This window comes from Dermacentor variabilis, chromosome 2 (genome assembly GCF_050947875.1).
Source record: "Dermacentor variabilis isolate Ectoservices chromosome 2, ASM5094787v1, whole genome shotgun sequence".
Classification (NCBI taxonomy): Eukaryota; Metazoa; Arthropoda; class Arachnida; order Ixodida; family Ixodidae; genus Dermacentor; species Dermacentor variabilis.
In genome coordinates, this window is record NC_134569.1 from 136,810,455 (window position 1) to 136,837,481 (window position 27,027).

At 43.9% G+C, this 27,027-nt stretch overlaps 1 protein-coding gene across 9 annotated transcripts in view; it reads right to left on the bottom strand.

The window, feature by feature from the left end:
• Nucleotides 1–27,027, bottom strand: part of LOC142572753 (DNA (cytosine-5)-methyltransferase PliMCI-like) — a 181,572-nt gene that overhangs the window by 32,837 nt on the left and 121,708 nt on the right. For 7 of the 9 annotated variants that reach the window (XM_075682082.1, XM_075682076.1, XM_075682079.1 and 4 more), the window contains 4 exons: nucleotides 21,642–21,707; nucleotides 19,258–19,321; nucleotides 7,331–7,482; nucleotides 3,610–3,741 (listed from right to left, as the gene is read on the bottom strand). In XM_075682082.1, the coding sequence (XP_075538197.1) occupies nucleotides 3,610–3,741; nucleotides 7,331–7,482; nucleotides 19,258–19,321; nucleotides 21,642–21,707 (414 nt within the window). The remainder of the gene's footprint in view (nucleotides 1–3,609; nucleotides 3,742–7,330; nucleotides 7,483–19,257; nucleotides 19,322–21,641; nucleotides 21,708–27,027) is intronic. The other 2 variants (XM_075682077.1, XM_075682083.1) reach the window with 2 other exon arrangements.

Genomic DNA, 27,027 nt, shown 5'->3' on the forward strand with positions numbered 1-27,027 from the left:
AGCATATTTCACAAAAATTATTTAGCAGCATACAAAATAACATAGAAAGAGTTGGCAATGAACCAGGGACTATGTGTTCCTGAGTAAAGCATTGCAATAGCTACACTATGGCCATGCTTCTAAGAGAAAAGACAAAAATGTATGTTATCATCTGGTCATTTCAGACACTATTTTCAGTTAGCCATATTTAATATCATCTCGCTTTGCAATTAAAAATACAACCACAATACATTGCGTTAATTGCACAAAACAATAAGTTAGCACAGGTTCAGCATCCCTCTGCAGAATAAAGGAACAGCAAACACAAAAAAGTCGTTCCCCAACAAGCAATGATGCAAAGAATGAAAAGTATGAATTGTAAGGATCAAACCATTGGCAACTATTGACAAAAAGCTTGCGTGCTAATTTCTACAGGTTAATAGTACTTGTTCAAAAGGAATTGTTCATAATATGAATGTGAAACGTACATGATTTAAAACTTATTTATTTGCACATACAAGTGACACCAAGTCACCCAAGTGTTTTCCAGGTGGATGCTTTCCAGGTGGATGCTTTCCAGGTGGATGCTTTCCAGGTGGATGCTTTCCAGCTGTTCGATGTCATGAACTCTTCTTTTGGCAATGCAAGTGCTGAAGGAAACAGACACGTTCAGCGCTGCTAAAAGGCAGCAGTGAAGAGGGGACAAGCTTAAGGAGACCAACTACAAGCCCAAACATTGCCACGTACATGACACTCAGAGCAAATTATACCTTTCATAGATGAGAAGCTGAAGGCTTTTTTGACAATTACTGAATCTCAGCAGGCAAAGCCTTTCATGAGAGGTGTGTCAACATGAGTTGCCTGCTTTGAAGTTTGACCTGACAATGCCAAAATGGCTTGTACAGATGCACTTCTACCAAGTAATTGAGGCTACCACCACCGTGGTGTTGGTGCCATCAACTATTATGACCACAACTGGCGACACTGAGGATACAGTTTCATTCGCAGTACAGATGGGTTCATTACAAAAAATTAAAAAGAAACAAAATTCCATTTGCATGAAACTGATAGATGAAAAAGAATGACCCATTACTCCGCAGAGTGTAACATTAGTGCTATGGCCAATTCCTTTTGGAGAGATCATTCACCTCTTCTTTTTTTAATGACTTCATCACAGAAACAACACAGTTCATCAACATTTTCTTTTAAACATTTTCTGGATTTGACGTCTGTAGATTCACTCTTGCTTTTCTCTTCCTGCGGTGTTGTAGAAGCTGAACTATATGCATTACAATGCACATTTAGTGCTGTGCGAAGTGTTACATGTATGTAATAAAACAAAGCTAAAATGAAGCCCAGGGATGAACTGGAGTGCCATGGGTAGACGCTAACACATACAACCTGTCGCATCGTCAGTTGTCGAAGCAGGCTGCCTTCCGTCGGCTAGCCTTTGCTTCATATCGCTCACTTATCTCGCACTTCAAGTGGCAGCATAGAATAATTGCAGACTTTGCACTATATTTCCCAACAGATTGCATTTATGTCATATTACTCGTCACATCAAGTAGCCAGTCTATGTTCTGTTGAATGCGTAGTGACGTGCAAGACAGTATGATATGATTTTCAAAATAATCAACAGCAAATATGGCCCTTGATTTTCATTTTCACTCACAATAAAAATCCATGTGTTAGCTGGCGGGCGCAATGCGCACAGTTTAAGCAGGCGAGACACCGGCAGAGCAAGCCCGCACGCTGAGAGCTATGAGCGTACACTGACCGCAAAAGCGCACTCTGAAACCACTAGCCGATGCCGCCGTGCACACGCCACACCGAAATCCTACTTTGCTGTCATTAACGTGCTGTTACATGCCTCTTTATCCATGCAATGACCGAGCCGCTGCACTGCAGCCTGAACGGAAGTTCGGGTGTATGTGAAAACAGTTGGCACATAGTCAGGGTGGCTAGAAAAGTTTGAAGGCTGGCCTAAAATTGAAGGGAAAACATTAATACAAAGGACTCGTTACAAGCCAAAATTCATGACGTATACCTGTTATAAAGTGCTCGCTGCAAATTCGAATCCCTGAGTGGGCGTTTGGTTACCATACTGAGCTGTCCACATTCAACCACTTTACGGCATTCATCCATGACGCTCTCTTTAGTGGATACCGCTACTTGGACGGAAACAACTAAAAAACAAAAACAACAGTGTTCTTGCCATAATAATTTGTACATCCGTACGCAACACAGTGCACTGGCATGGCACTCAGAAACGAAGACACAGGAGCTTGCCTGAGCGCGCCGGAATGCCCAGCCAGGCGGGGAGTTGTCTGCTAGCTTTCTAACCGCGTAGAGGGCACTTGCGAGCATGCGCATCAGCCTTTTTGCAAAGTGTCCATTTCCTAATAAAAAGTTGAGTTGTAAGTGTAGCGATTATCTGTGTATCCTTCTTCTTTTTGTGCTACAGTTCAAAATGATGAACCTATACCAGATCGCCCAGTTTTCTGTATTGCAAAAGAATTAAATTTATTGTAAAGGCTATAAAGGAGTAGAAAAAAAGAGGAAATTGTAGAAAATGTTACAGTTCACCCACTCAGCACTGAAAAAAATTTTTGCTGATGTTCTGCTGCATGCACACCAAAAGTGCCTCATAAGCAAAGCCAGGGCCGGTATACTATAGTGCTTCCTTTCGCCCGATTCTAGGCCTCGTTTATCATCTACTGTTCACAGTCGACGATTCCGCTGATAATGCGGGTGAAGTGATGCTCGGATTACTACAGAGCATGATGAGAAATAGCACTCAAATAGAATCGCTACATTATCCCAGCCTAGATGCCGCCTAAATATTAGGGAAAAAAGAAAAAAATAAGCCTCAATAGTATGGTGCACCTTTTTAAAAAATGTCCACATGAACCCAGCAAGATGTTGAGGGCATGTCACTGTTCTGGAGATAGCAGCGGCCAATGAGCACTCCAAAGCTCTGGTTGCTTCAAAAAAGCAACAGAAGTGCCACTCATGATATGCAATGTCACAAGCATAGATGTGTGGTGGTGGTTATATTGCTACAGGCAGGGTTAATGTGGCAGACTTGCGAGCAATTGTTTCACCTATACATCTCTTTCCATGCCCGTCATCACTGCACTGTTGTAGCACGGATGTTTGTTGTTGTGCTGAACATCAGCATTAAGGGCATCCGTATGACAGCTACCCTTGGTCCAAAAGTGCCTTGCCATGGTTGTTGTAATTACCGAAGTATAACAGTGCTAAAGGTTCGGGTATAGTTTCAATTACCAGCATATACCCAGCATCGATCCCCATCTTGCTAGCAGGGCATGCCAACTGAACATAAAAATTTATTTCAGAGTATTGTGAATTTTTTGGAAACCCGTGTTGCTGCATATGCTTAAACTGTTTCATTTTATTTTGTTTTACTTTATTTTTCAGCTTGAGTTCAGGGACATTTTATATATATGGGTTCAGTTTCACTTCCTGTCGAAAGTCCTATTCAGGTACGAATTTCAGGTCAGGTTCAGTTCAACACCCTGAATTTTACAAGTGACAAATCAGATTGAAGTGAACCTGCACTAATTGTGTTATCCCGTGTTCTACTAAGTGAAGTTAGGCAAGACATACCTTGAGTAAAGACCTCTCCGTATGCCGGAAACGGTTGAGCCCACTAAAGCCCTGACATGGGGGTCCTCCACAGAGCAGTTGCACATCTCCCTTCTGCGGCAGTTGTTGCCCATTTGAATTGGTCATCTTGCCCTGCACGAGAATAATACCAATCTACTACAAAACAAACATCTTCTAATACAGTCAGACACCCTTATAACAATATTCAAATGCCACGAAAATTCCATTGTTATAACCGATAATTGTTAAAACCAGGTTGCATGAAAAAAGCAAAATAGGGGGATGGCAGAGCTGATCTTAGCAAATTATAATGGCGGGGAGACCAGTGCCCCTCCCCACTTCCTTCCTCCATCCGGCTGCTGATTGTGGTCACTCATTTAAATGCTTCCTGGGCGCTCCAATCACATGTAATAAGCTGCGGCTGTCAGCGTTAAAGTATGGCACTGCTATAACTGCAAAGAGGGGTGACGGGTGGCAAGCGACATGCAAGCACCGCAGAGGCAGCGCTTTGGTGGGCCCAAAAGGGGCCTTTTAAAAAATGCGAGGAGGTTGCCGCGGCAGCCTGTCAGCTTGAGATATCCAGAAGAAATGCTGAGGCGAGATCGCCACAAGCGTGTCACCATGTACGTCGCACTGAATTGCACGAGAAAACCCTATGTCCGTCAGCCTTGCCGAGATCCTTCTCCAAGGTATCCAGGTGCTCCACGTAGTGCAGCGGAAAGTTCCTCACGAAAACAAAACCCTGGAGGGACTCAATCATCTGCCGGGCCTCCTGTGAGGTCAACGTTGAGGCAGCCTGCCCTACCACGTCATCGCTGCCGTCATCGCTGTCGCTATCCAATGCAAGCATGTTCGCAATGATCGCCTCATCGGTCAGAAGCACATAGTTTCCAAATCTATAACTGTGCACTTTCTTTTCACCGGAAATGTTGTGCATTGCCGATTATCAGCGAGCGGGTCAGTCATCTTCCGTTTTGGCGGCTAGTCAAAAGTGGCTGAGAAACCACGTGGCCAGGAACAATTTCGACACAACCAACAAAGACGAACACTGGCGATTGTGCTGTTTGCAGAACTGCGCTGAATGAAGAGCCAGCCAGCCAGCAAGATGCAAGCAGCGCAATTGGCGCGGACCATTAATGTTTTGGAGAGTGATGAGGCGTAGAGATATGGGCACAGCCCATTAGTGTTCAGAGAGGCGGAAGGGTGACGGGAGAGAGGCACGCGGAGAAGGCTGGAAAATGAGCGTGCAGCGGCCGTTCGAGCAGCAGGCCATCATGTAGCGGCTTGAATTTCTCATTTTCTTTTTTTCTTTTCAAGGATTTCGCATTTCACTACCTTTCGGCTCGGACACCGAGTAGTAAGACTTCATCGTTACAACCGATAATGCGGCATTGGGGCATTGTAGTAAGCGGGTTATGTCACTATGCAAAACATTCAAAATTTGAGGGTGCAGCAGCTTCTCATTGTTATAAACGATATATTGTTAAAACCGGTATTGTTATACGTGGGTTCAACTGTATTTCACCTTATCAAATAGCTCACACAACTTTGTCACTACAGCGACTGGCACCCCTTTGGCTTTTCCTTGTTCCGACTTTTGTTCCTTCCATCTACAGTGGAATCTCAATAAATGGAACTGCTTCTTAAACGGAACACCATCCTCATGGTCTTGGTTGGTTTTGTATTCATGCAATTGTATCAGCTTTGTCTCTCAATAAATTAAACTCCTGATCAACGAAACCAGTTTCCCTGGTCCTTTGAGGTTCCATTTAAAGGGAGTCCACTGTAGTTTTGAAATTCCTCCACCAGCAGGACAGTGCAGAAGTAAATGAAACAGGCATTTCGTGATAAAGCTGACGTTCTTCTCTGCCTGTGAATGTAACTTGAAATTGAGGACTGCAGTTCGAACTTGGCATTGAGAACATTCCAGTGCACTTGTCAATTTCAGTTTGCGCTTCTGAATAACAAATAAATTCAACTCACCCAAGGTGTTTTATCTTTTAGAAGACTGCTCCTGAGTTATAAAATATAGTTGCATTTTTGAACCACCAGGACATGCATTTTCTACTCAGGAAACAGCAACAAACACTGCTCTGCTGATGCTTTGACTAACAATCTTATAACAACATCTTCCTTCATGCCTTAGGGAGTAGTCGGGCATTGACTCAGCCAAGTTCAAGTCACACTCAGCCACTGGCATGCTTCAGAACACATCCATGAGGTTGTAAGCACAAAAAGGGTACGCCTAATTTGCTTCCCATATTGGCACAACAGATGACGCAGTGAGTTATATATTCTGCTCAATGGTCAGCGTTTTGCACTACTCACCAGCATTTTCGCATGACAGGATTCTTGTGAAAGACCAATTCAATGTCAGGTGATGCTCCTTTTAATTTATTTCATTTTATTTGTCACAAAAGCTACAACTACTCCCCTGCATAAATGTATCTGAACCAAGGATTTCATTATAAAACTGATGTTCTTGTCTGTTTATGAATGTAACTTGAAATTAAGGTCTGCTGTCCAAACTTGCCGCTGTAACCTTTCCAGTGCACTTGTCAGTTTCAGTTTATGTGTTTTAATTATGAATAAACTGAGCTCTTTCAGCAAGCTAATGGTCCATATACTTTCTTTCTCACTGGTGTACATGCATGTCATAAGAATCCAACAAACACTGACACCAAGGACAACATAGGGGAAATTGCTTGTGCTTAATAAATGAAATAAAGAAACTATAAACTAATGGACATGAAAGTGGATGGAAAAACAACTTGCCGCAGGGGGGGGGGGGGAACCGAACCCACAACCTTCGCATTTCGCGTGCGATGCTCTACCAGTTGAGCTACCACGGCGCTGTTTACCCATCCACTTTCTTCGGTATTTATGTTTCCTTGTAGAACCCTCGGAATGTTAGCCAGCGCCACCACTCACAGACCTTGGCGGCGGACGTGGAAGGTCCTTTTCTGCCGCAGGCGTCACGAGGCATGTACATGTCACACGGGCATGTGCATGCATGTAATGTGTGCAGACTTCATTAGATTCAAACTGTTGAACAAAACTATGTACCTCATTAGATCACAGGAAACATATGTAGTGTTACGTTCAACTAAGATCAAGAAATCTAATTATATCGCAGATCTCATTGAACTGAGGATTGTCACTGTATATATCTGAGTTTGTCACTACTCTGCATGTTCTGTGTAACTACAGCCACAGTGCAATACAGGTAATTTAGGTGCCAACTATGCCTCAATGAAGCTTTAATGAATAAAAGCAGCTGTACAGTTCTAAAACAGGCACTCCTCAAACTCCTTAAAAAGGAATTAAGCACTACACTGACTGCATGCAAAACTACTGTCTTTATTACTATGACTCAAGTTTGGACATCAAGATGCGAGCATTTTCACCACTGCGCCAAATGCTTAATAAGGACTTTCAACACACACTGAAGGTTTTTCTGGCCATGTTTTTATGTATTGCACACAAGTATTTTATGTTTAGAGCTGCAGTCAGTTTTATCAGACAAGAAATCAGCTTTCCTTACATTTTGAAAGCATGAAGTACTTTCCAGTAAATCCCATCAATTCAAACAACACTGCTCTTCCAAGGAACAAATGGAGCAGTAAAATGTGCAGCTGATACTTAGTTTGTAACAACTACAACTCACTTGTGTAGCTAGTATCTATAGCCTCCTTTCAATACTGCAAAATGAGTTAAATACCTCTAGCACATCGCTGAGAAAAGAGTTGAAGTCTTGGGTGAAGACTGTTGACCCAGGAAAATTGCGCTGGAAAGCCCTTGATGCAACCTCACTGTTCTCCACTGCCCAGCATGATTTGATGGCGCCCACTGCTTTCAGGCCACAGGAGAAACCTGTAGAATAAGAATTACAGCAGAGCCCACCTCATGATGGCTGTCGACATTAAGGTGTGGGGATCCCGACAACCATCTTGCAAATAGTTCAGATTCCACCACCAGGCGACGCCACTCAGTCATGAACAAGGAAAAAAAAAAGGAAAGAAACTGGTTTTTGCTTATTTAGCGCAGGTGTGGTGGCCGGGGATCTGCTTCAATTGAGAAAAGTGTCCTCCCCACCCCATCCCTTATAGTTTGTGAGTGATGAGTGCTGCCTTGGCATGCCATTGTCGTTTTGTTGCTGCATGCAGTGTCAATAGAAGTACAGCTGTACAATGGGCTGACTCACTGTGAAGCACACTGCTCGTCGCCTGCATCGATTAATGTCAATTGTGTATTAAAAGTAGCAGGAGGGAAAAACATACAAAAAAAAAGCTTTTTCGTCCATCAACCTAGATTGTGTCCACGACAATCAGAATTTTCCAGAGCAGACCACTGTGTCTCCTCCTATACCCATGTTTAGGGTTGCACTCGAGACAATCACAACGCAATTGCCACTCACAAAGGACGAGCAAACTGTTGTATTTGTGGTTGTGAGAACAATAAGAAAGGGGTTCTGCTGTCCCAACCATAACTGCCTTGTGGACAGTAAACAGCTGAACATTGGCCAACAGGGGGACCGTTTAAACAGCTGTGTACAGCCTAGGAACAAGTAGACGGAGGCAGAGTGAGAGAGAACGACAAGGAGAAGAAAAAAGGAGCTATTTACAGTGTTTGCATTATTTATAAATGCTTCGGGAAGTTCCGTGCCAGCAGCATTGCCCGTCTCAAATTTTCAGCACATACATAGGTGCCAGCTGGGTATCAAGCACTGACTGCTCTAGAAAATTGCACAGGCTCTAATGAGCTTTGCGGCCACAGTATAGATGGTTCAACACTATGAGCAGGTGGCCTGTGCACATGGAGGTAGCAGTTGCTCAGCGTACTATCATGTTTCATGGCCAGACCTGTCTTGTTCTCCGAGATGTACAGGGACAGGCATATTGCACTTTAGACGTTTGAAGAAAGATTTGTACTTCCTGCTGCACTGTTCTTACTTAAATTTAACAGAAAAATCCCATTTTGGAGTTTGCGTCTTTCCGTGTAGTACTTGGCACAAATAATTGCCTGTTCTTTAAAAGAAAAGTATGAGAAACCATTTTCGTTCATGAAGATACAAGCTGCTGCCGAAACGGCACCAGCATAATCTTGTGCCGTTTCGTGTTGGCAGCTGCAAAAAGCAGCCATTCAGGAAGGGTTGCCATGTGTTGCAGAGGAGCAAGCAACATGCAGCACCATCCCTGGACGGCTACTTTCTGTAGCTACAGGCAGGTGGCGACACAAGTTTATGCTAGCGCTGTCTTTGTAGCAGCCATTTTTCTCATGGACGAAAGTAGTTTCTCATTCTTTTCTTTAAAATGCAAAACATTTTTTCAAACATTTTAAGCAAGATATGCACGTCCCTTTACAGTCTCGTTGTCTATGCAGGCCATGGACACAAGCTCGCATGTGCATTTCGCCTTGTGGCCACGAGCTAAGCTAGTGTTCTAGTACATGAGGAAAAAAGGAAAGGATCGGATCCAAAAGCAGTATATCTACTCTACGCTAGCATATAAAGTAAGTCTACAAGTGCATCCTTGTAGTGCTCCCTGTGCAAACGGCAAAAGTGTGCGTCAGCCTTCAACAGCCTACAGAAGCATATTGGAATGAAAAAAAATATATATATATCTGCTAAACTGCATAACATCTGCGAGAATGTGCATGATATACAAAAGGCAGTAAAGATTATTATTAGCATTACGAGTGCCTACCGTACATGTGTATAGATAGCTTTTGCGAGCTTTTATCACTTTTTGCAGATAAGTGCATGTATTCCACTAGAAAGAAAAAAAAAGAAAAAGATCAGTTCAACGCTATCTCAAAACAAATTGCAGGCTTTGTGCAATCTCCGCTCCACCAGTAGACTGAATATGTTACACTGCAACACTGCCAGTGCAGATGTCTGGTATTGGCCCATGATCATTTGGGCAGTGTAAAGGAAGAACAAAGTGAATGTGTAGATTAAAAATGCACCTCATTGCAGCTAGGTAGGACCCCCATATCTAAAAGACAGCACATATAAAAGATGTAGTGAAATCCTTCAGACAGAATTTTTCGTTTTGTTCTCTCAGGAAACTGGACACTGAGGTTAGCTTTTTGAGTCTGTGTACCCAAATGATGAAAAACTAAACTGATGTCCAGCAAGAAATTGACAGTGCACAGCACATATATATTGTTACAGGAAGTATTTACTCTAACAGTAAACGGCTAGCACTTGGCTAGTCAAAACTGCACAGAGCACACAGGCTTTAGCAGCTCTTGCAGTCTGACAGGAGAGAGACTGACCCAGCCCCACTACACCTTTGTCTTAGCCACTACAACGTCTTTGTCTTTGCCACTGTTCGTAACATTATCCCCGGCCGGTAAAGCACCATCCTAGTGTTGGTTGTGTTCAAAATGGGCGGTCACAGTTGTAACGCTTGAGGTGGGAAACATGTACGATGTCACTTTGTGGTGTGGTCGTCGATGAAGTGGATGGCATGGGAGTTATCTCATATGTGATAGGAGTCACCTGGCGCAGCACGCGGTAGGGCCCGACATACCGCGACATTAACTTTTCACAGAGGCCGACACAATGAGATGGGAGCCAGAGAAGGAGGAGAGAGCCCGGTGGAAAAGCAGTATCCTGGTGCCGACGATCACAAATGGACTTTTGTGCGGTCTGCGATGATGAGAGCCGTGCGCGGGCTACTGTGCATGCGACGAGCACACACGCGATGGCATCTTGTGCATAGGAAGTCGTGGAGATAGATGTTGGATTAGAAGGAAGCAAGGTGTTAAAGGGTAATAAGGGATGGTGGCCAAAGAGAAGATAGAAAGATGAGTAGCCGGCAGTGTTATGACCCGATGAGTTGTATGCAAATGTGACAAACAGATGGGAAGGGCAACGTCCCAATCGTGGTGATCATCAGAAATGTACGCGGAAAGCATGTCGGTCAGTGTATAGTTGAGGCTTTCAGTGAGTCCATTGGCTTGAGGGTGATATGAGGTGGTGAAGTTGTGATGAGAAGCACATGATCAAAGTAGACTGTCGACCACACAAAACAGGAAGTACCGACCACGATCTGTGAGTAGGTGAGCACCATGTTGGAGGATGACGTCACACAGTAGAAAGTCGGCTATGTCTGTGGCGCAGCTGGTTGGCAACGCTCGGGTATGTGCATATCGCGTGGTATAATCTGTAGTGACTGCAATCTATTTGCTTCCTTTCATGCAAATTGGAAAGGGGCAGAGCAAGTCCAGGTGCACTCAATAAAATGGCTCGGTTAGAATGTCAATTGGCTGAAGGAGACCAGCAAGTTGAGTCACAGGTTTCTTGCGGCGTTCACACAGGTACAGGTTTCTTGAGGCGTTCACACAGGTTACAAGATGTTACATAGTGTCGAACAGAATGATAAAGGCCCTTCCAGAAGAAACATCGTCGTATCCAATCATACGTTCTGGAGATGCCTAAGTGCCCGAAAGTTGGGGCGTCATGAAACTGGACGAGGACATCTCTACGTAGATGCAGGACAACTAGCAGGAGTTCTGTGCCATCGGGGTGCACATTGCGCCGCTAAAAAATGTGATCCCGAAGCAAGAACATGTTGAGTGAGAAGTCGAGGGTGCCGAATTGCAGATGGTCAATAAGAGAGAGCAACGATGGATCTCTATGTTGATCATCGGCCAAATGGGTGAAGTCTGTGATTGCTAAGACATAGGTGTCGGGGTCTGTTTCAGTGGAGTCGGATGGTTCAATGGGGTGACGGAATAGGCAGTCGGTGTCAGTGTGTAACTTGCTAGATTTGTACACAACCGAGAATGTGTACTCCTCTAATCGTAATGCCCAACAGCCGAGCCTCCCTGTGGGGTCTTTAAGTGTTGAGAGTCGGCAGAGCACATGATGGTCTGTTATGACCACGAATGGCTGTCCACATAGGTACGGACAGAATTTCACGACAGCCCAGACGAGAGCTAGGCACTCCCGTTCAGTAATAGTGTAATTCTTTTCCAACTGTGAAAGGAGGCGACTAGCATACGCTATCACACGGTTAGCGCCGTTCTGTGTTTGGGCGCGGATAGCACCATGGTCGCTTGTATCGGTGCGAAGCTCTGTTCTAGCAGCTGGGTCCAAATGAGCCAGCACAGGTGGTTATGTGAGGGCAGAAATCAGCGATGCAAAGGAAGCCACTTGGTCCGCACCCCAAGAAAAGGTCGCATTCTTTTTGGGGAGGTCCATGAGAGGTTGAGCAATGTCTATGAAGTTGAGAACAAAGCGGCGAAAGTAAGAGCAGAGCCCAAGAAAGCTGCATACTTCATGCGCAGACTGCGAAACTGAGAACTCACAGATGGCACAGACTTTGTCAGGGTCTGGTTGGACACCCGTAGCATCAACTAGGTGTCCAAGTAATTTGATCTGGTGGAACCCAAAGGTGCACTTAGAGGAATTGAGCTGGAGGCCAGACCGCCGAAATATATCGAGAATGGCCGACAGATGAGGGAGATGGCTTTCAAAGCTGGGCGAGAAAACGATGACATCATCCAGATAACAAAGACAGGTCGACCACTTAAGACCGCATAGAAGAGTGTCCATCATGCGTTTGAAAGTTGCAGGTGCGTTACACAGCTCAAAAGGCATGACCTTAAATTGGTAGAAGCCATTGGGTGTGATGAAAGCGGTCTTCTCGTGGTCACGGTCATCGACGGCAATTTGCCAGTATCCCGAGCGGAGATCTAGAGATGAGAAATATCTGGCACCATGGAGGCAGTCAAGCGCATCATCAATTTGAGGGAGAGGATACACATCCTTCTTCGTTACTTGATTGAGATGGTGATAATCGATGCAAAGCCACTAGCTGTTCTTCTTTTTCACAAGCAGCACAGGGGATGCCCAAGGGCTAGAGGAAGGCCCTATCACATCTTTGTCAAGCATTTTCACTACCTCCTTTTGGATGACTTGGCACTCAGAGTGAGACACTCAGTAAGGGTGCTTGTGAAGGGGGCTGGCATCTCCATGTCGATGCGATGGGCCGCGACATGTGTACAGCCTAGTGGACTGTTCTCAACATCAAAAACGTCATGGTATGAAAATATGACAGCACGGAGTGTTTGACTTTGGGAAGGCAAGAGGTCAAGGGATATCATTTTATTCAGAGCAGCCTTGGTTGGTGACCGTATGACAGGTTGGGGCATGGTTTCATCGTCAGCAGCGAATGCAGAAACTGTACATTCATCTAGTGGTGACAGTTCGGCTAGTGAAATTCCTTGTGGAAGAATATGGGTTGAAGTAGAAAAGTTGAGGACTGGAAGCATTGTTCTATTGTTGGCAACAACCACTATAGTGTGAGGAAGTGCGATGTTGCGCGAGAGGATCAGATCTACGAGGGGAGTGAGCACATAGTCACCATCAGGGACTGGGGGAAACGGTGACAGAGGGATGTAGGTAGCAGCCTGAGCAGGTAGTCATAGAAACTCCACAGAACGTAGGCGAGTCTTACGTGATGCAGCATCATCAGGACACAATGGCAGTTCGAGCAGCAAAATGCGGGCAGAGTGGGCTGTCAAGAAGTCAATACCAAGAATGACATCATGTGGGCAAATGTCGAGAACAGCGAAGAGAACTGAAGTGTGATGGCCGGCGACAGTAACGTGGGCAGTGCACATACCAAGAACAGGTGTTTGAGTGCTGTCAGCTACTCGCACAGTAGGAGAGACGGCAGGTGTCAGCACTTTTTACAGGCGGTGGCGGAGTGTAGAACTCATAACAGATATGTGGGCGCCTGTGTCAATGAGAGCAGTAACGGTCACGCTGTTGACAAGAACACCAAGCAAATTGCGTCTTGTAGTGGAAGTCAATAGAGGTTTTTCGATCCTGGTCATCAATGCAGCCTCATCTCCCGGAGCTGCACTGGCTAGTTTCCCCAGTGGTGGTGAAAAGACCACGGTTGCCGGAGCCGCGGGATCCGCGGGCTGTCTTCAGCCATAGAGGCGGGAGAAACGTAGCGGCCGCTTTGACGATCTAAGGCCGGAAGGAATAGAGCCCACAACCTCCACCAAAAAGATGTTACGGGGAGTATTCCCTCAACAGTAAACGGCTAACACTTGGCTAGTCAAGACAGCACAGGGCACACAGGTTTTAGCTGCTTTTGCAGTCCGACAGGAGAGACTCTGACCCAGCCCTACTACGTCTTTGTCTTCGTCACTGTTCGTGACAATATTATAGCAAAAATCATATTTTATTTTAGAATGGGTCCCTTGCACTGTTTTTGCTCCATTTTCTCTAGGCAGGCATGAAGCAAGCCATTGCCTCTACAAATGTGTCATTAGCCAAAAGTATTGCATGTGCATTACATGTGACTGCATGTATTTCATTTGCAGTGTCGCCTGGGGTCTCAAATAATCTTTGCACAATTATTTTCGTATATTGCCTCCATCAAAATGCAGCTGCCGTGGCATGATATCACACTCATGACACTGAGATTAATGGCACAAGTTTCTCTTGTTTGAGTATGTTGTTATTCATGTTTCAGGTGCAAAGTGCCAGACGAGGGGTTAAATAAGGTTTCATAGAAAACAACAATAATAAGGAAATCCTGTGGGACTAATGTGTGACGATTGCACACATATATGTGCCGTGCGTGGTGCATTGACCTCTGTTTGAAGGAATGGTGCCTCAATTCGAGAATGCTGTTCCCAGCCCCACTGTAACTGTAAATGTTCTAACTCGTCTATTTTTTTCGTCCTGTGCCCAAGCTCACGAGAGAAAAAAGAAAGCACTGTTGACTGCTGCTGTGGGTGTGACGAAAAGGTGCTATCGAAGAACAGGATGAGGGGAAGACAACACATAAACCACAAGAAATGTGCTCTGCTTTTGCACAACAAATTATATCCCATCATGCTAAAGTGCTGTGGAAGCTATAGGTTGGGTTGCCAACCAGAAGAAAGTTCCAGAAAATGAGTTCATCACTGTGTGCCTCTAATTGCCCTGACAGTAAGACTGTCTAACTGGCTGAATGTAGGTTTCAGGTAAATATTAGCGGTCCAGTAGGAGATCACTCCACACTTCGTGTAACATGCATCCGGGTCTCCTCACTGCTTGGCTGCCATGTGCCCTAGCTTTGTCTACACTGCACAAACCTAGACCAGCAACAAGTAGGCAACAGCAGCACACAAGACGAATGGAATGCATTATGGGTGTGACTAGGGAGCCCACATTGGAGAGGTCTCAAACATTCACAACTGAGGTAAAATGCCGCACTGGGAAGGGACACTGAACTTCTCGATTCAACATTTTTGTTCCGTCTGTGTAGGTAGTGCTAGGTGAAATTTTTCTCAGTACTGATGAACATTTTTCCTGCAGCTCTTTGCTGCAATTCATGTATATAAAGATACAGAGGTATCACACCTGCTCATTTTTGAGTGACACATGTTAAAATTTTGGCACAGTTTGAAGATTATGTTGACTTTATTAATAGTCACAGTGAAAAAGAAAATCTGCTGCGATGTGGCTACTTGCTTTAATGGAAATGTATACACTGATATTTCGAATTGAGGCTTCTAGTTTCTAATCTGGAACCTCAGGGTCATGGCTTTAGAAGAGTCCCACAAAAGTGGTCACAAGTGCAACCCAATATTCTGAATATTGCCTAATCGTGGTCGCATTATTGAGAAAAGTATAAAACACACATTAATCAAAATTTGCATTCCAAGTGAAAATTTTACAAGTTATGTTGTCTCAAAAATTCAGCTTCCATTAATAAATAGTTGCCGGGCGCTTTAGGATGCAAGTTACTATATATGGCTATTTTCAAATGCAAAATAGCATGAAAGTAAAAGTAGAAGATTCTTGAACTAGGTCTAGGAAATATATAAATACTATATGCTAAAGTTACACTGAAAGTCAGTATGCTGTAACTGCATTAGGTTTTCCAAAATATGGTCACAACCAAGACCCAGTTGGGAAGAAACCGTGTACCTTAGGCTTATTCTCAGGCATTTATTGTTTAAGCTTACATATCCTCTTATATTTAGAATCTACAAGAAATAAGCTTTCCAATGGTATATACGACAACCTTAAACAAGTAGAAGAGCCATTGCATGTGCTCAAAACGTACTGAAAATGGATTGTTCCCGCTGATGGAGTAAGACCACCACCTCAATGCAATTAGCATTCAAGCAGTGTAGCAACAAACCGCATTGCTGAGCACACCGTTGTTCAGAAATTGTAGTGATCATTTTCAGTTTTCCGTTACTTCAGGTAATTCTGACATATACTGTCTCTGGATTTGGCCCAATTTTGTGACAATCACATGGCAGGGTCAGCCATGACTATAATGGCATAACAACTATGTGACGATGACGCAGTGATGATGGTGAAATGATGAAGAAGGAACAACATCAATAAAACAACAAAGGCAGTATGACGATGACAGCATGTTGACAACTTTATAAGAATTCTGCACTGATGTGAAAACGACAACAGCATGAGGACAAAAGAATGACAATGAACATGTAATAACAATGGCGTGACAATGATGATATGGGGGGAATCGAATGACGAAGTTGAAATGACGACGATGGAACGCCTACGACGGCACCATGAAGGCGGTATGACGACGACTGTATGACGACAGAATAACGACCATGGCATTAATATGGCATAAGGACAATGTGACAACAATGAGCGTATAAAAACAGTGGCATGATTGTGACAGTATGACAACAATGAGATGACAAGGCTGAATGACGATGATAAAGCAACTACAAAAGCGTCACAAAGGCAGTATGACAACACTGACAAAGCAGTGACAATAACAATTTACTATGGCATGAAGAAAACATGATGAAGATATGTGTATGAAGAGAATCCCATGACGATGATGGCATGACAATGACGGTATGGTGATAATCGGATGAAGCTGGAATAACAGCGACTGCATCAGAACAATGAATGCATGGCAATGACTGTGTGACGACAGCGCAATGACGACAATCGCACAACAATGACAACATAATCATGGTTGAATGAAGATAGCATTATTACAATGGAACGAAGAAGGAATCGCATTGATGGAACGATGAAGGTGGTATGACGACAGCATGAAAACTATGGGATTGGTGTTTCACAAACAATGACAATGGCACAACAGTGTGACAATGACACTGTGGCGTGATGATGACAACAGCATAATGAAAGTCAGTTGAGAAAGTTAAGATGATGACGGTACAAAGACCCCAACGGCATCATGGCCACGAGGACATGTAGAAAATGACTTGGGCTCCTGGGTCAGCGTAGGAGGTGACGGTGTGGCAACTATGACATACTATGACAACTATGACAACTATGTCGGCATAAGAGGTGATGGTGCGATGACGATAGCATGACAAGAGAGAGATTATGGAGCTGAGATGACAATAATGTAAAGACCATGTGGGCGGTACAACCACGCAGACATAGTACCTAGTACCTAGGCGCAAGCTGGTAGACAGCGTGGGCTACTGGTTTGACTTAAGAGGCTAACTAGAACAATAGACAGGCTTCAAAATGCTTGAAATAAGCAAAGAATACTAATTACTTGAGTACATGAGAGGTCAGTTCGATGTGAAACCTCCTGCACATTTTGATAACTGAGGTAGTACGAATCAGTCGTCAAGGTAACACACCTTCTAAGCAGCATTATTTCTTTATATATATTGAAAGGGGGTTTATTGCAGCTCGTACAAGGGATCGCAAGTAGCTCTTGATCACGAGTCCTAGCCCTTCACATCAGCAGCCCGAGCTCGGATCTCGCGCTGCAGCGGTGGCAGTCCACACAGCGCCACATGCATATTACCCACTACAAAATATATATATATATATATATATATATATATATATACACACACACACACACACACACACACACACACACACACACACACACACACACACACACACACACACACACACATATATACATACATATATATCCACTGCAGGCAGCGTTTGTTAATGTCCATTTGTCTCTAAAATAAAATAGTAAAATCTATCAAGTGCTTTACTAGAAGGTTACAGCAAGGAGAACATTTTCTGTCTGTTCCATGCATTACAGTGAGTGCAGTGAGTTTAATAAAAAAGTTAATAGCTGAGCTCGCATGAAGGAGCAGGAGGCATATGGAATGTATGAGCATTAACTACCAGTCATTGCCTGTATCCTACTTCCCTTCTGTCCGACTAACTCCAACTCACTCCTTAATTCAGCTGATCCTTTATTGTGACATTTTTTATATGGATGCTCGAGGCACACGTGCTTTCGTTGGAATTTTCGTGAAGACACAGCATCGACGTGTATGCGTGGTCTTTCAACCTGTAGAGGGTTAAATGGTCTACAGAGACACACAGTGCACTTGATTTTAAAAGCAATTAAGCCAAGCCAAGCATGCATTTTACTTTTGTTCTGTCCTTCTAGTCTTGAAATTCCACCACCAGCAAGACTGATGCGTCCAACTACCCCCTTGGTGTAGTTATACGAAACTGAAAACAGGAAACACTGCTGAGGTAAAGCTCTATGTAGAACTTAGCACTTCAACAAAACATCAAATGAGCACTGTCATTTCTGGCATAAGAGACCGCTTTTTTTCCTTGATTGTATACTATAAGTGGCATATAAAGCATAAGCAACATAACTAGTGCAGTTTGAAATACAATAAATAAACAGTTGTGGCCCCGTCACATACCATATAATATGCATGCTTTTTCAACCAAAAAAAAATATATATACCATACATAAATGCACTTGAACCCACCGTATCTAAAAAACCTGCAAGCAGGTCAAAGATTAAGAACATACTAGGGCCATAGCTACAAAAAGCATGTCGTATTTCACAGTGCAAGGGTTATGCTTCAGGTGCTTTATATGCCACTCAAAGTCAATAGTCAATAAGAATGGTGATGATGCAAACCAGAAATGATGGTGCTGATTTCAGGTTTTACTGAAGACAGCCGAAGCCTCAAGTCCAGTTGAACATCAACTCTTCCTTCCTCTCTTAATTCTAATATGAATTCACGTAGGAAGTGTACCCACACATGAAATGTTGCTACAAATGCCTTACCGGATGTGTCGCTCTTTCTATAGATCATACTTGCGTATGGTGCACCTTTAAAGCAGTCCCATGGACCCCCTTGAAATGTCTCAAGGAAACACAAAGATCTACAGACCGTGGTTCAAGAAGTACTGTTTTTTGGAGAGCACATCCCATGCTGCATTCTTAGGTGCCTTAAGCCCCAGTTTTTAAATAGGTACAAGCTAGAAGCGGTCTGGATCTATGCCTATGACCCCTCATGCCCACTGGGCAGCATTTAAAACTTCAAGAAAAAAAACGAAAGTTATGTACATACCCAACTAAACATTCTTCTTGTTCCAATAACTTCATATATTTGCTGTGTCCTCGTAGAAATGATGTGAAATCAATAACGACCAGATAAATAACTCAGATAAATGCAGCATGAACTATGGAAAAACATGAAGTTATTGGAACGTATGCATAGCCATTTTCATTACGTAGCTCACTTAAATAGCATACAAATATTTTACACTTCCCACACCACACTAATCACACATCACATCATGCTCAGATGCGCAAACACATGGTTAGTCAAGCCAAGCTGTCACAAAAGCGAGCTCAATTCAAACGTACCACCACAGCCAGAGAAGGCTTCAAGGGTCCTCAGCCTGGGTCTTGGCATCGTTTCACTAATCTTCTGGGAGGAAAAAGTTTTTGGCCACAAGACCCAAGAGGTATGCAAATAAGGTTATGTGGAAGTCACCAGCTCTGCCATCAACATTATACAGATTTTAAATGATATGTTCCATATTCTGTGCGTGTGACAAAAAATCCAGGATCCATGAAAATTCCTGAAACTTTCACCATTGTGCTTTTATGCATACTGTGCAGAAGCTAAGCCAAAGAAGGGTACAAAGCACATGCTTTTCAAAAACAAAGAGGAATACACATCAAAGTTCAAGCCCTTAATCATTCCTTCTTTTTTGTTTCACATTCATGGCAACCAAGCAGAGGAAGGAGTGACCTACCACATGAAGCAAAACTATCACCAGATTTCTCTTCTCTGTGCCACATCAAGCATTTTTGAGCTGGTGCTTCACAACATATTGTCTTTAACTGTGAAGAGCTCAGTGATTCTGAATCAGCACAGATTTCTCACGAGCTGCTTCACTATCACAAATCTTGCAAGTTTCATGTTGCAGATCTCTGTGCTGGCACTTTAGAGGGGGCAAGTGGACACCATTTACTGTGATCACAGCAAAGCTTTTGATCTAGCCAGCCACCCACTGCTTCTGGTCAAGCTTATGCACTTCGGTATTGGCTCATCAAGTGTCAATCTCTTGCAAAGTTATCTTCTTGATCTATAAGGTTATGCTAACGCCAACAGCCAACACCTTTTTACATGGCCTCTAGCAGCGTCCTTCAAGAATAAGTATATTAGGACTGCTCCTTTTTTTCTCCTTTTTATCAATGAGGTTCTTTCTGCTATTCAGAATTCTTCTTCCCTTCTACATGCCGATGACGTCAAGATTTTAAAGAAAATGCATACAGTTGATAACTATGTTGATAACCTGCAGTCTTACCTACTTTCTTTTTTTAAATGGTGTAAAGATAATGACCTTACCTTGAATGCTGCTAAGACCAAAGTCATGTCTTTAACATGCAAAACACAGGCATTTTTCTCTTGTTTTGTAGATTCTGCACCATTGTGTAAAGGCTGTGAGATCAATGATATCGGTGTACTTTTTAAAACAACCTTACACTTTTATGCTCGCATTAAATACATTGCAATGCAGGGTATGCGCTCTTGGCTCTGTTTGCAGACTATTGAGAGAATTCAATTTGCCTGCACTGTTCTGCAAATTGAACGCAGAAATCTGTCTTCCTGAACTCGAATATGCATCTGTAGTCTGGAATGACATTTATAGATCCAATAGTGACATTAGAGATCCGGCTTAGAAAAAAGTTTCTGGGCATATATCATCACTGCTTTGATAACATGGAGACTGGACCTTGTTCTAGCACTGTTGGATTATTGTCATTGGCCTTTGCTGCCGATGTAATCATGCTGACCTTCTGTTTCTTTTCAAACTCCTTCATGGTATCCTAACCTCCCCCAACTCCTCAGTTGTATCATGTGTTGCACTTCGTGCAAGATCACCAGAGAAGATAGACCTTTTTATGTTCCTGCCGTTTATCACCGACACTCAACTGCCTATAGATTACTGAGTCGTTATAACACTTATTTTCATGATCTCGATTATTTTTCATAACTCGCCGTCATTGCTCTTTTCTAAGCTTTTTGTTGTTGTTTCATGGTTTTACACATTGCTCAATTGCCTTTCTTCTCCTTTTTTTTTTTATATTTATCTTGTGCTTAGTTTTGTGTGAACTCTTCCTTTCATAACTGTTTTATGCACATGCTCTTTATGTATAGTCTTTTTATGTACACTCTTATTTTCATGATTGTTCTTTTTATTTATTGTGTACGCTCTTCTTTATGTGCACTCATTTTATGAACAACTCTTATTTATCTAAGTGTTCTTTTTTATTCATTGCTTTCTTTCTTTTTCACTTGTTTTGCACTGCAATGTTTTTTTTATGTATGTGTGCACCAGTGCTCGGACCTTAGGGTTGTTTCTGGGCATGGTAAACGAATAAATAGTTGATTATTGATTGACTGATTGATTATTGTTACTGGTGTTATTTTTATTATTTATTCGGACACCTAACCCTGCTCTCGACGACTTGGAGAAAATGGAAAGCTGCTGATACCAACATAACTGCTGCTTCCACGTAAGGTGATGTTTCAAAAAGGGTCATATGCTATCTCACGAGATATTGTGCCCCATCACATTCAAGGCACTCTGTGACAAAGCACACCTTCAAAAGCTTAATTTTGCACAGTTGTTTGAAGGAACAAGCTTAAATTTCTTAAATTTTTTTAAACGGAAAGCAGAGTGCAAGATGGCAGAGCTCCTAGAGTTCAAGAAGTGTAAGCTTTCACACATTCTCACCTCTCGTCCGAGGAGCTGATCTTGGGGTGGGACATCAAAGAACTTCCTAGTGCTTCTGTCATACATCTGATATGAAATAAGAAACACAAAATTTCAGGATCTGTCCCACAGATTGAATGACACAAGCCCCATCGAGTAACACAGTACTATAGCACCTTAACAAGGTACATCTGCTAAATCACTTAGGTATGATACAATGCACAACATATTTTGTTTTTCGGGGTCCGTGCATCACAGCAAATGCTTTGGCCCCATTTACACTATATGCAGCACTAGGAACGCCAGAAGAATTTTAACCCTATAGATGGCATTGTAAGAAATACAGTACATGGCATTCATTGATGTCAGCATGTGCAATGATGCTTGGTGTTAAGTAGTGCTGTCTCTGCTTCTTCCTTTAAAAAAAAAAAAATACAGTCCTTGACTATGTATACCAAGTAAACATGCTACGTATGTATTTCGGTGCAATACAATGCACACATTTTAATTTGTATACAGATGCTGTGTCATTCTGTTGTTACCAATACTAAATCTTGCTTTGGGAAGAGGGCATGGCTTTGACTAAGCCAGTTAGTGGTCTTTTGCTGTGCCCCCCACACAATGTGAAACATTAAAATGAGGACTCGATTTCATACGAAATCAGAAAATTTGTCTTGATTTTCTTTTACTTACATTATTACATAAACCTCTACCTCCCCCACCACTCCCCAAAAGAAATGGCTGAACCCGTGTGCAGTCATGTACACCCATTCACAGAAAAAGTAAAGGCCTTTACTCATTCTTTTGCAGATGGGTGCACAATTGTACAGGTGAACATGTGTACATGTGCAAAGACTAAAGTCAGTAACGGTCACTTTGCAACTCCAATTTCATATGCACACAACCTCACTTTGCAGATTTTGTCTAAATTTTAATATTATCATTTTGATGCCAGGTTTGTTTCTCAATATTATACTATTATGGCAGTAAACAAGAAAGTGAACATGCAAAGTTTAAGAAAATGAGCATATGTCACAAGAGATAGCAGTGGTAGTGGAAAAAAATGGAATGCACATTCATTGGAAAGGCCCTCTGCATACTAACGCCTTCTCTCTCTCTCTCTCTTTTGCACAAAGAGATCAAAGAGGAGGCCCTTCCTTTGGCAGTAGAGATGGTAATGGCTCGTCAAAAGCGAACATCTGAATATAATAGCACAAGCTAAAACACCACCTCAAGAAGAAATGTTTGTTCCACCAGTTCCAACTGTATGCACTGATGTTTGGGTCTTAACGAATCTGCTCTCCCATGCAGCCAGCACGGTGTTTTGCAAAACTTTTCATTGCATCCAGAAGAAAGGTTGAATAAAAATATGTATCGACGGCTGACTTTTACTTGCAATAAAAAGCTGTACTCAAATGTTTTGGTTTGTCAAGCCTTTTGTTTAAAGTCTCGTAATCCCATAAAATTTTACTTGTAAGCGATAATTACAGCTTACACTGGTTCACGTCATTTTGTCTGAAGCTGTATAGGGTGCAAGAGACATGGCCCCAATGACTTGATGGTGGCACCCTCTAAATGTACATATATTGCGCAATGAAAATAAAGTCGGGGGACCACTCTCCAAATAACACTCCTTTATGGTGTCAGCATGTCGTACACTGAGTCGTCTGCAACATAGTCGGTAATTGCTAGCATAACTCTCCACCACCCTTCACATTCAATGACCCAAGACAGTGGCCAGCATGGCTACTCCAAGGCGAGGCCTATGTGTTTGTGTCGGGCCTTACCACCGCTTTCAAGGAGACCAAGGTTTGCACACTCTTGTACTATAGGTACTCAAGCACAAGCCATTCTTGCTTTGCTCATGAAGGATGCCGAGGCCTACCGCTCCTTTAAAGCCATCACGGAGGCATGCATGGGCCACTTCATGCATTTGGTCAACAAAGTATATGAAACTAGCCATTCCTGTCGACGTACACAGATGCCTGGCAACACGGTGGACTCCTATACAATGCTTCGGAACATGACAAAAAAGTGAAAATGCTCCTCAGAAGAGTCGAAAGAACACCTCAGACACAATCAGTTCATCGTGGGCCTGCTCAAGCACTTACTTGTCGGACCAGCTTTGTCAAGACCCAAAAGTGAGGCTCCAGGACGTGCTCATTCAAGCTAGACAACATGAAGACGTCGAAAACGAGAAAAAAACTGCAGGATGAAAACTCACAGCGGGGCTCCGTCCATGTTGACACCGTGTTGCAAAAGCAAAGCAAGGCAACGGCCGTATTATGGTTTCGCAAACTTCCAGAAGCAGAGCACTGCGACCAGTCTTGAAGCAAACCAAAAGGTTCGTGCAGTTACTGCGGTAACAAATAGCATTCACACTCCATCTGTCCTACTTGAAGATTGTGGGGTCTTCAGGTCTCACAGGAGTATCGAGCATCACGGGTTTGAGCTTAGCGAGCCACAGGGCCACGTCAGCCATCAGCCTCTAGCGCCGCTGCATGCGAGCTCAGGCTGCAAGGGGCTACCGAGCGACGCACACAAGAACACAGTACTTCCCCGAGTTGACGGAAACCGTTCATTGTATCTGACGGCACCCAACACTGCACGAACGCCCGCTCCCGGGGCGGCGCAGAACCAAAGGGGTCCCGCACCAAAGGCGAAAAATACAGTCAAGGGCACCTATAGCACGTCGCTGCGAGAGCACAGGCTCAAGCTGGGACACGCCATAGGAAAAGTCACGGTGGCTATGCTACTTGCTCTCGCGATAACCAATGGGTCAACTCGCAAGAGCTCGGGCAATCTCCTCAGACTTGGGCCTCCGACAAGTGCGGCTCGGGGTGGTACGACCTCGCGCGAGCACTAGGCACCCGTTCTTCGGCTCAGCATCTGGACAGGATCAACACGAGGTACGCACTCCCCGCACGAGCAAAGCCACCATGTGTGAGCTCAGTCCTAGTCACAAAGGTATTGGCGGACAAGAGGAAACATGCACATACAGAGAGAAGCATGCTAACGCCACGAGAATAGCCACCAGGGGCCGCTTCGTGACGTCGCTGCTCCGCCCTCACCGCGCACCATCATGAGTGGAGCACCACCGCTGACAACTGGTTAAGAGCAAGGAGGGAGTGAGGCATAGGGATTGCAGAAACAGGTGAAATGCGCCCGCGCAGTGGCATGTCGAATTCCCCAGATCCCCACAAGAGCGACCTGCAACTTTTGAGGAAAACGGTGACATTTTGCATCGGTGTGTCACTTTGGGATGAGGAGCCTCAGTTACATCCAGCTGCTATCCATCAAGTCGTTACAAGAACAAGGCTAGCCCGTCTTAGTACAGGTTAATGGCTACCTTCTTCACGTCAAAACAGACTCGGGTATTCCAGTTGTGTCCCGCTTGTTTTCAGGATGTCCTAACTTGCTCGACCAAGCCACCAGAGAACAGCTTATCGATCTGGGCCACCGTTAGCTGAACTGGCTTGGTACGTTCTTTGCAACCTTGTCTTGGCAAGGTCGCTCCTTCAAACAAGAACTGTGCTTCGTCAACGGTGTTGACATGCCACTCTTGGGCTATGGTGTGATAGTCATGCTCAGGATAGCCCACTCTGATGACTCTGTAGCAGGCGCCAGTGCTGCCCCTTCCAGTTGCAATGCTGCTGTTCACAGGACTACATATGATGCCAAAAGAGTACAACATCCACACGCAGCCTGGAACCATGCCCTTTTCACTAACGGTCACAAGGTGAATACCCATTCCACTCAGGGGGCTGATGAAAGACAAACTGGAGACACTAGAGAAGGAAGGTGTCATCTGTCGATTTTAAAAGCCCACACCATGGTGCGAAAGCATCATAGTGGTTCCAAAAGCAGTAGGAGGATACTGCCTATGTGTCAACCTGACCAAGCTCAACCAGGTGGTTACCTAGAATGCTTTGAAGCATTACTTCAGCATCTCATTGTTCAAGTTTCTCAGCGTCGTCGTCAGCTCCAGTGGCATCGCACCTGACCCAGACAAGGTAACTGCTATCCCAAGCGAGCAGCCTCCAACAGACTCGGCAAGTGTAAGGAATTATTAGGAATGCTCAACCATGCTGGACGCTTGTTGCCAAATTTGTTCGTTGCCATGCGCCTCTCAGACTGCTACTGAACAAAGATACTGTCTGGACATGGGACACTGCTAAACCCTTGACTCCCTGAAAAAAAATTACTGCTTCAAATTCATGCGTGGCTCGGTACAGCACAGGATTTCTAACATCAGTGTCTGCAGATGCCAGCTCCTATGGACTAGGCTATGTCTTTCTGCAGGATCAACGAACTGGAGACAAATGAGGCACCTCAGTCTCATGCATGTGAGGGTGCATGTGGGTGTGTAAATTAAGGAACTTGTGCTATGTCCCGTAACAGTGGCACCTTCCCCCTCCAATTTGTATGCTTCACTGCATAACATAACTGTCTTGCGGCAAAGCTAACCTTAAGGCTAATACTGCCAAGTGAATCGACAGTGTGTTTTGGCGCTTTTTATATCTTATGTTTCATTCAATCTGCCAGAAAATTCGACCAGTTTTGTTGGTCTCTTCAGGATAGAATGAACACAACTATACTGTCATTCACCAAGTGCACACTAGCTTGTTGGGTATGCTCAACTATCACATATCATGACGTTTGTTTTCCCTGCAAGACTGTTGTGTATCGACAGTGGAAGTTGATGTCATAGTTGCGCAGCTACAGTGAATGCTCAGAATGATGTCAATAACGATGGAGTGAGAGCAACAGTCCCCTCCTCTTGGGCTGTGGGAAGTCAGAGGTCATAAACTGACTGTGTGCATGTCGGTACTGTTCCCCGTTAGCTTTGGTGCAAGGCACTGGCATAGGTGAACACGATTAATTGATGCACTTCCATTTGAGGAATCGTACCCACAAATCTCTGGCATGGACAAACGTTTGCACGGTATCTCGATGTGGGGAGTGGAACTCCCTCACTTCCTCAGTGTGTCTCATCAGGAAACTATTCCTCATACGTATATTGGCTAACTGGCCTCCTGGCTTTGCGCTCCCCTGTGTGTCCTGTCCTTTGTTGTCGAGCACTTTTCAAATCTACAGGTTTCACCAAAGTATGTAGTATCTGCTCAAATTCGACACTATGCAACTCAGCAGAGGCAGTGTTTCATGAGAAAAAGTAAGCATGGTTGTGCAGGAGAGATCACATAAGACACAGTGTGCAAGGGGGAGCTCAACTTGCTATTACAAGCCATTTGACTCACAGTTTTATGTGAAGAGCCTTTTGTTTTCAGTGCCCTGTTGCATCCAGCCAATATACTACACGAGTCAATATATTCAGCTTATGAGAACTGAATACAGAGTAATATTTTTACCACTTGGTTACATATTACAGACTGTACATGCGTCCCCC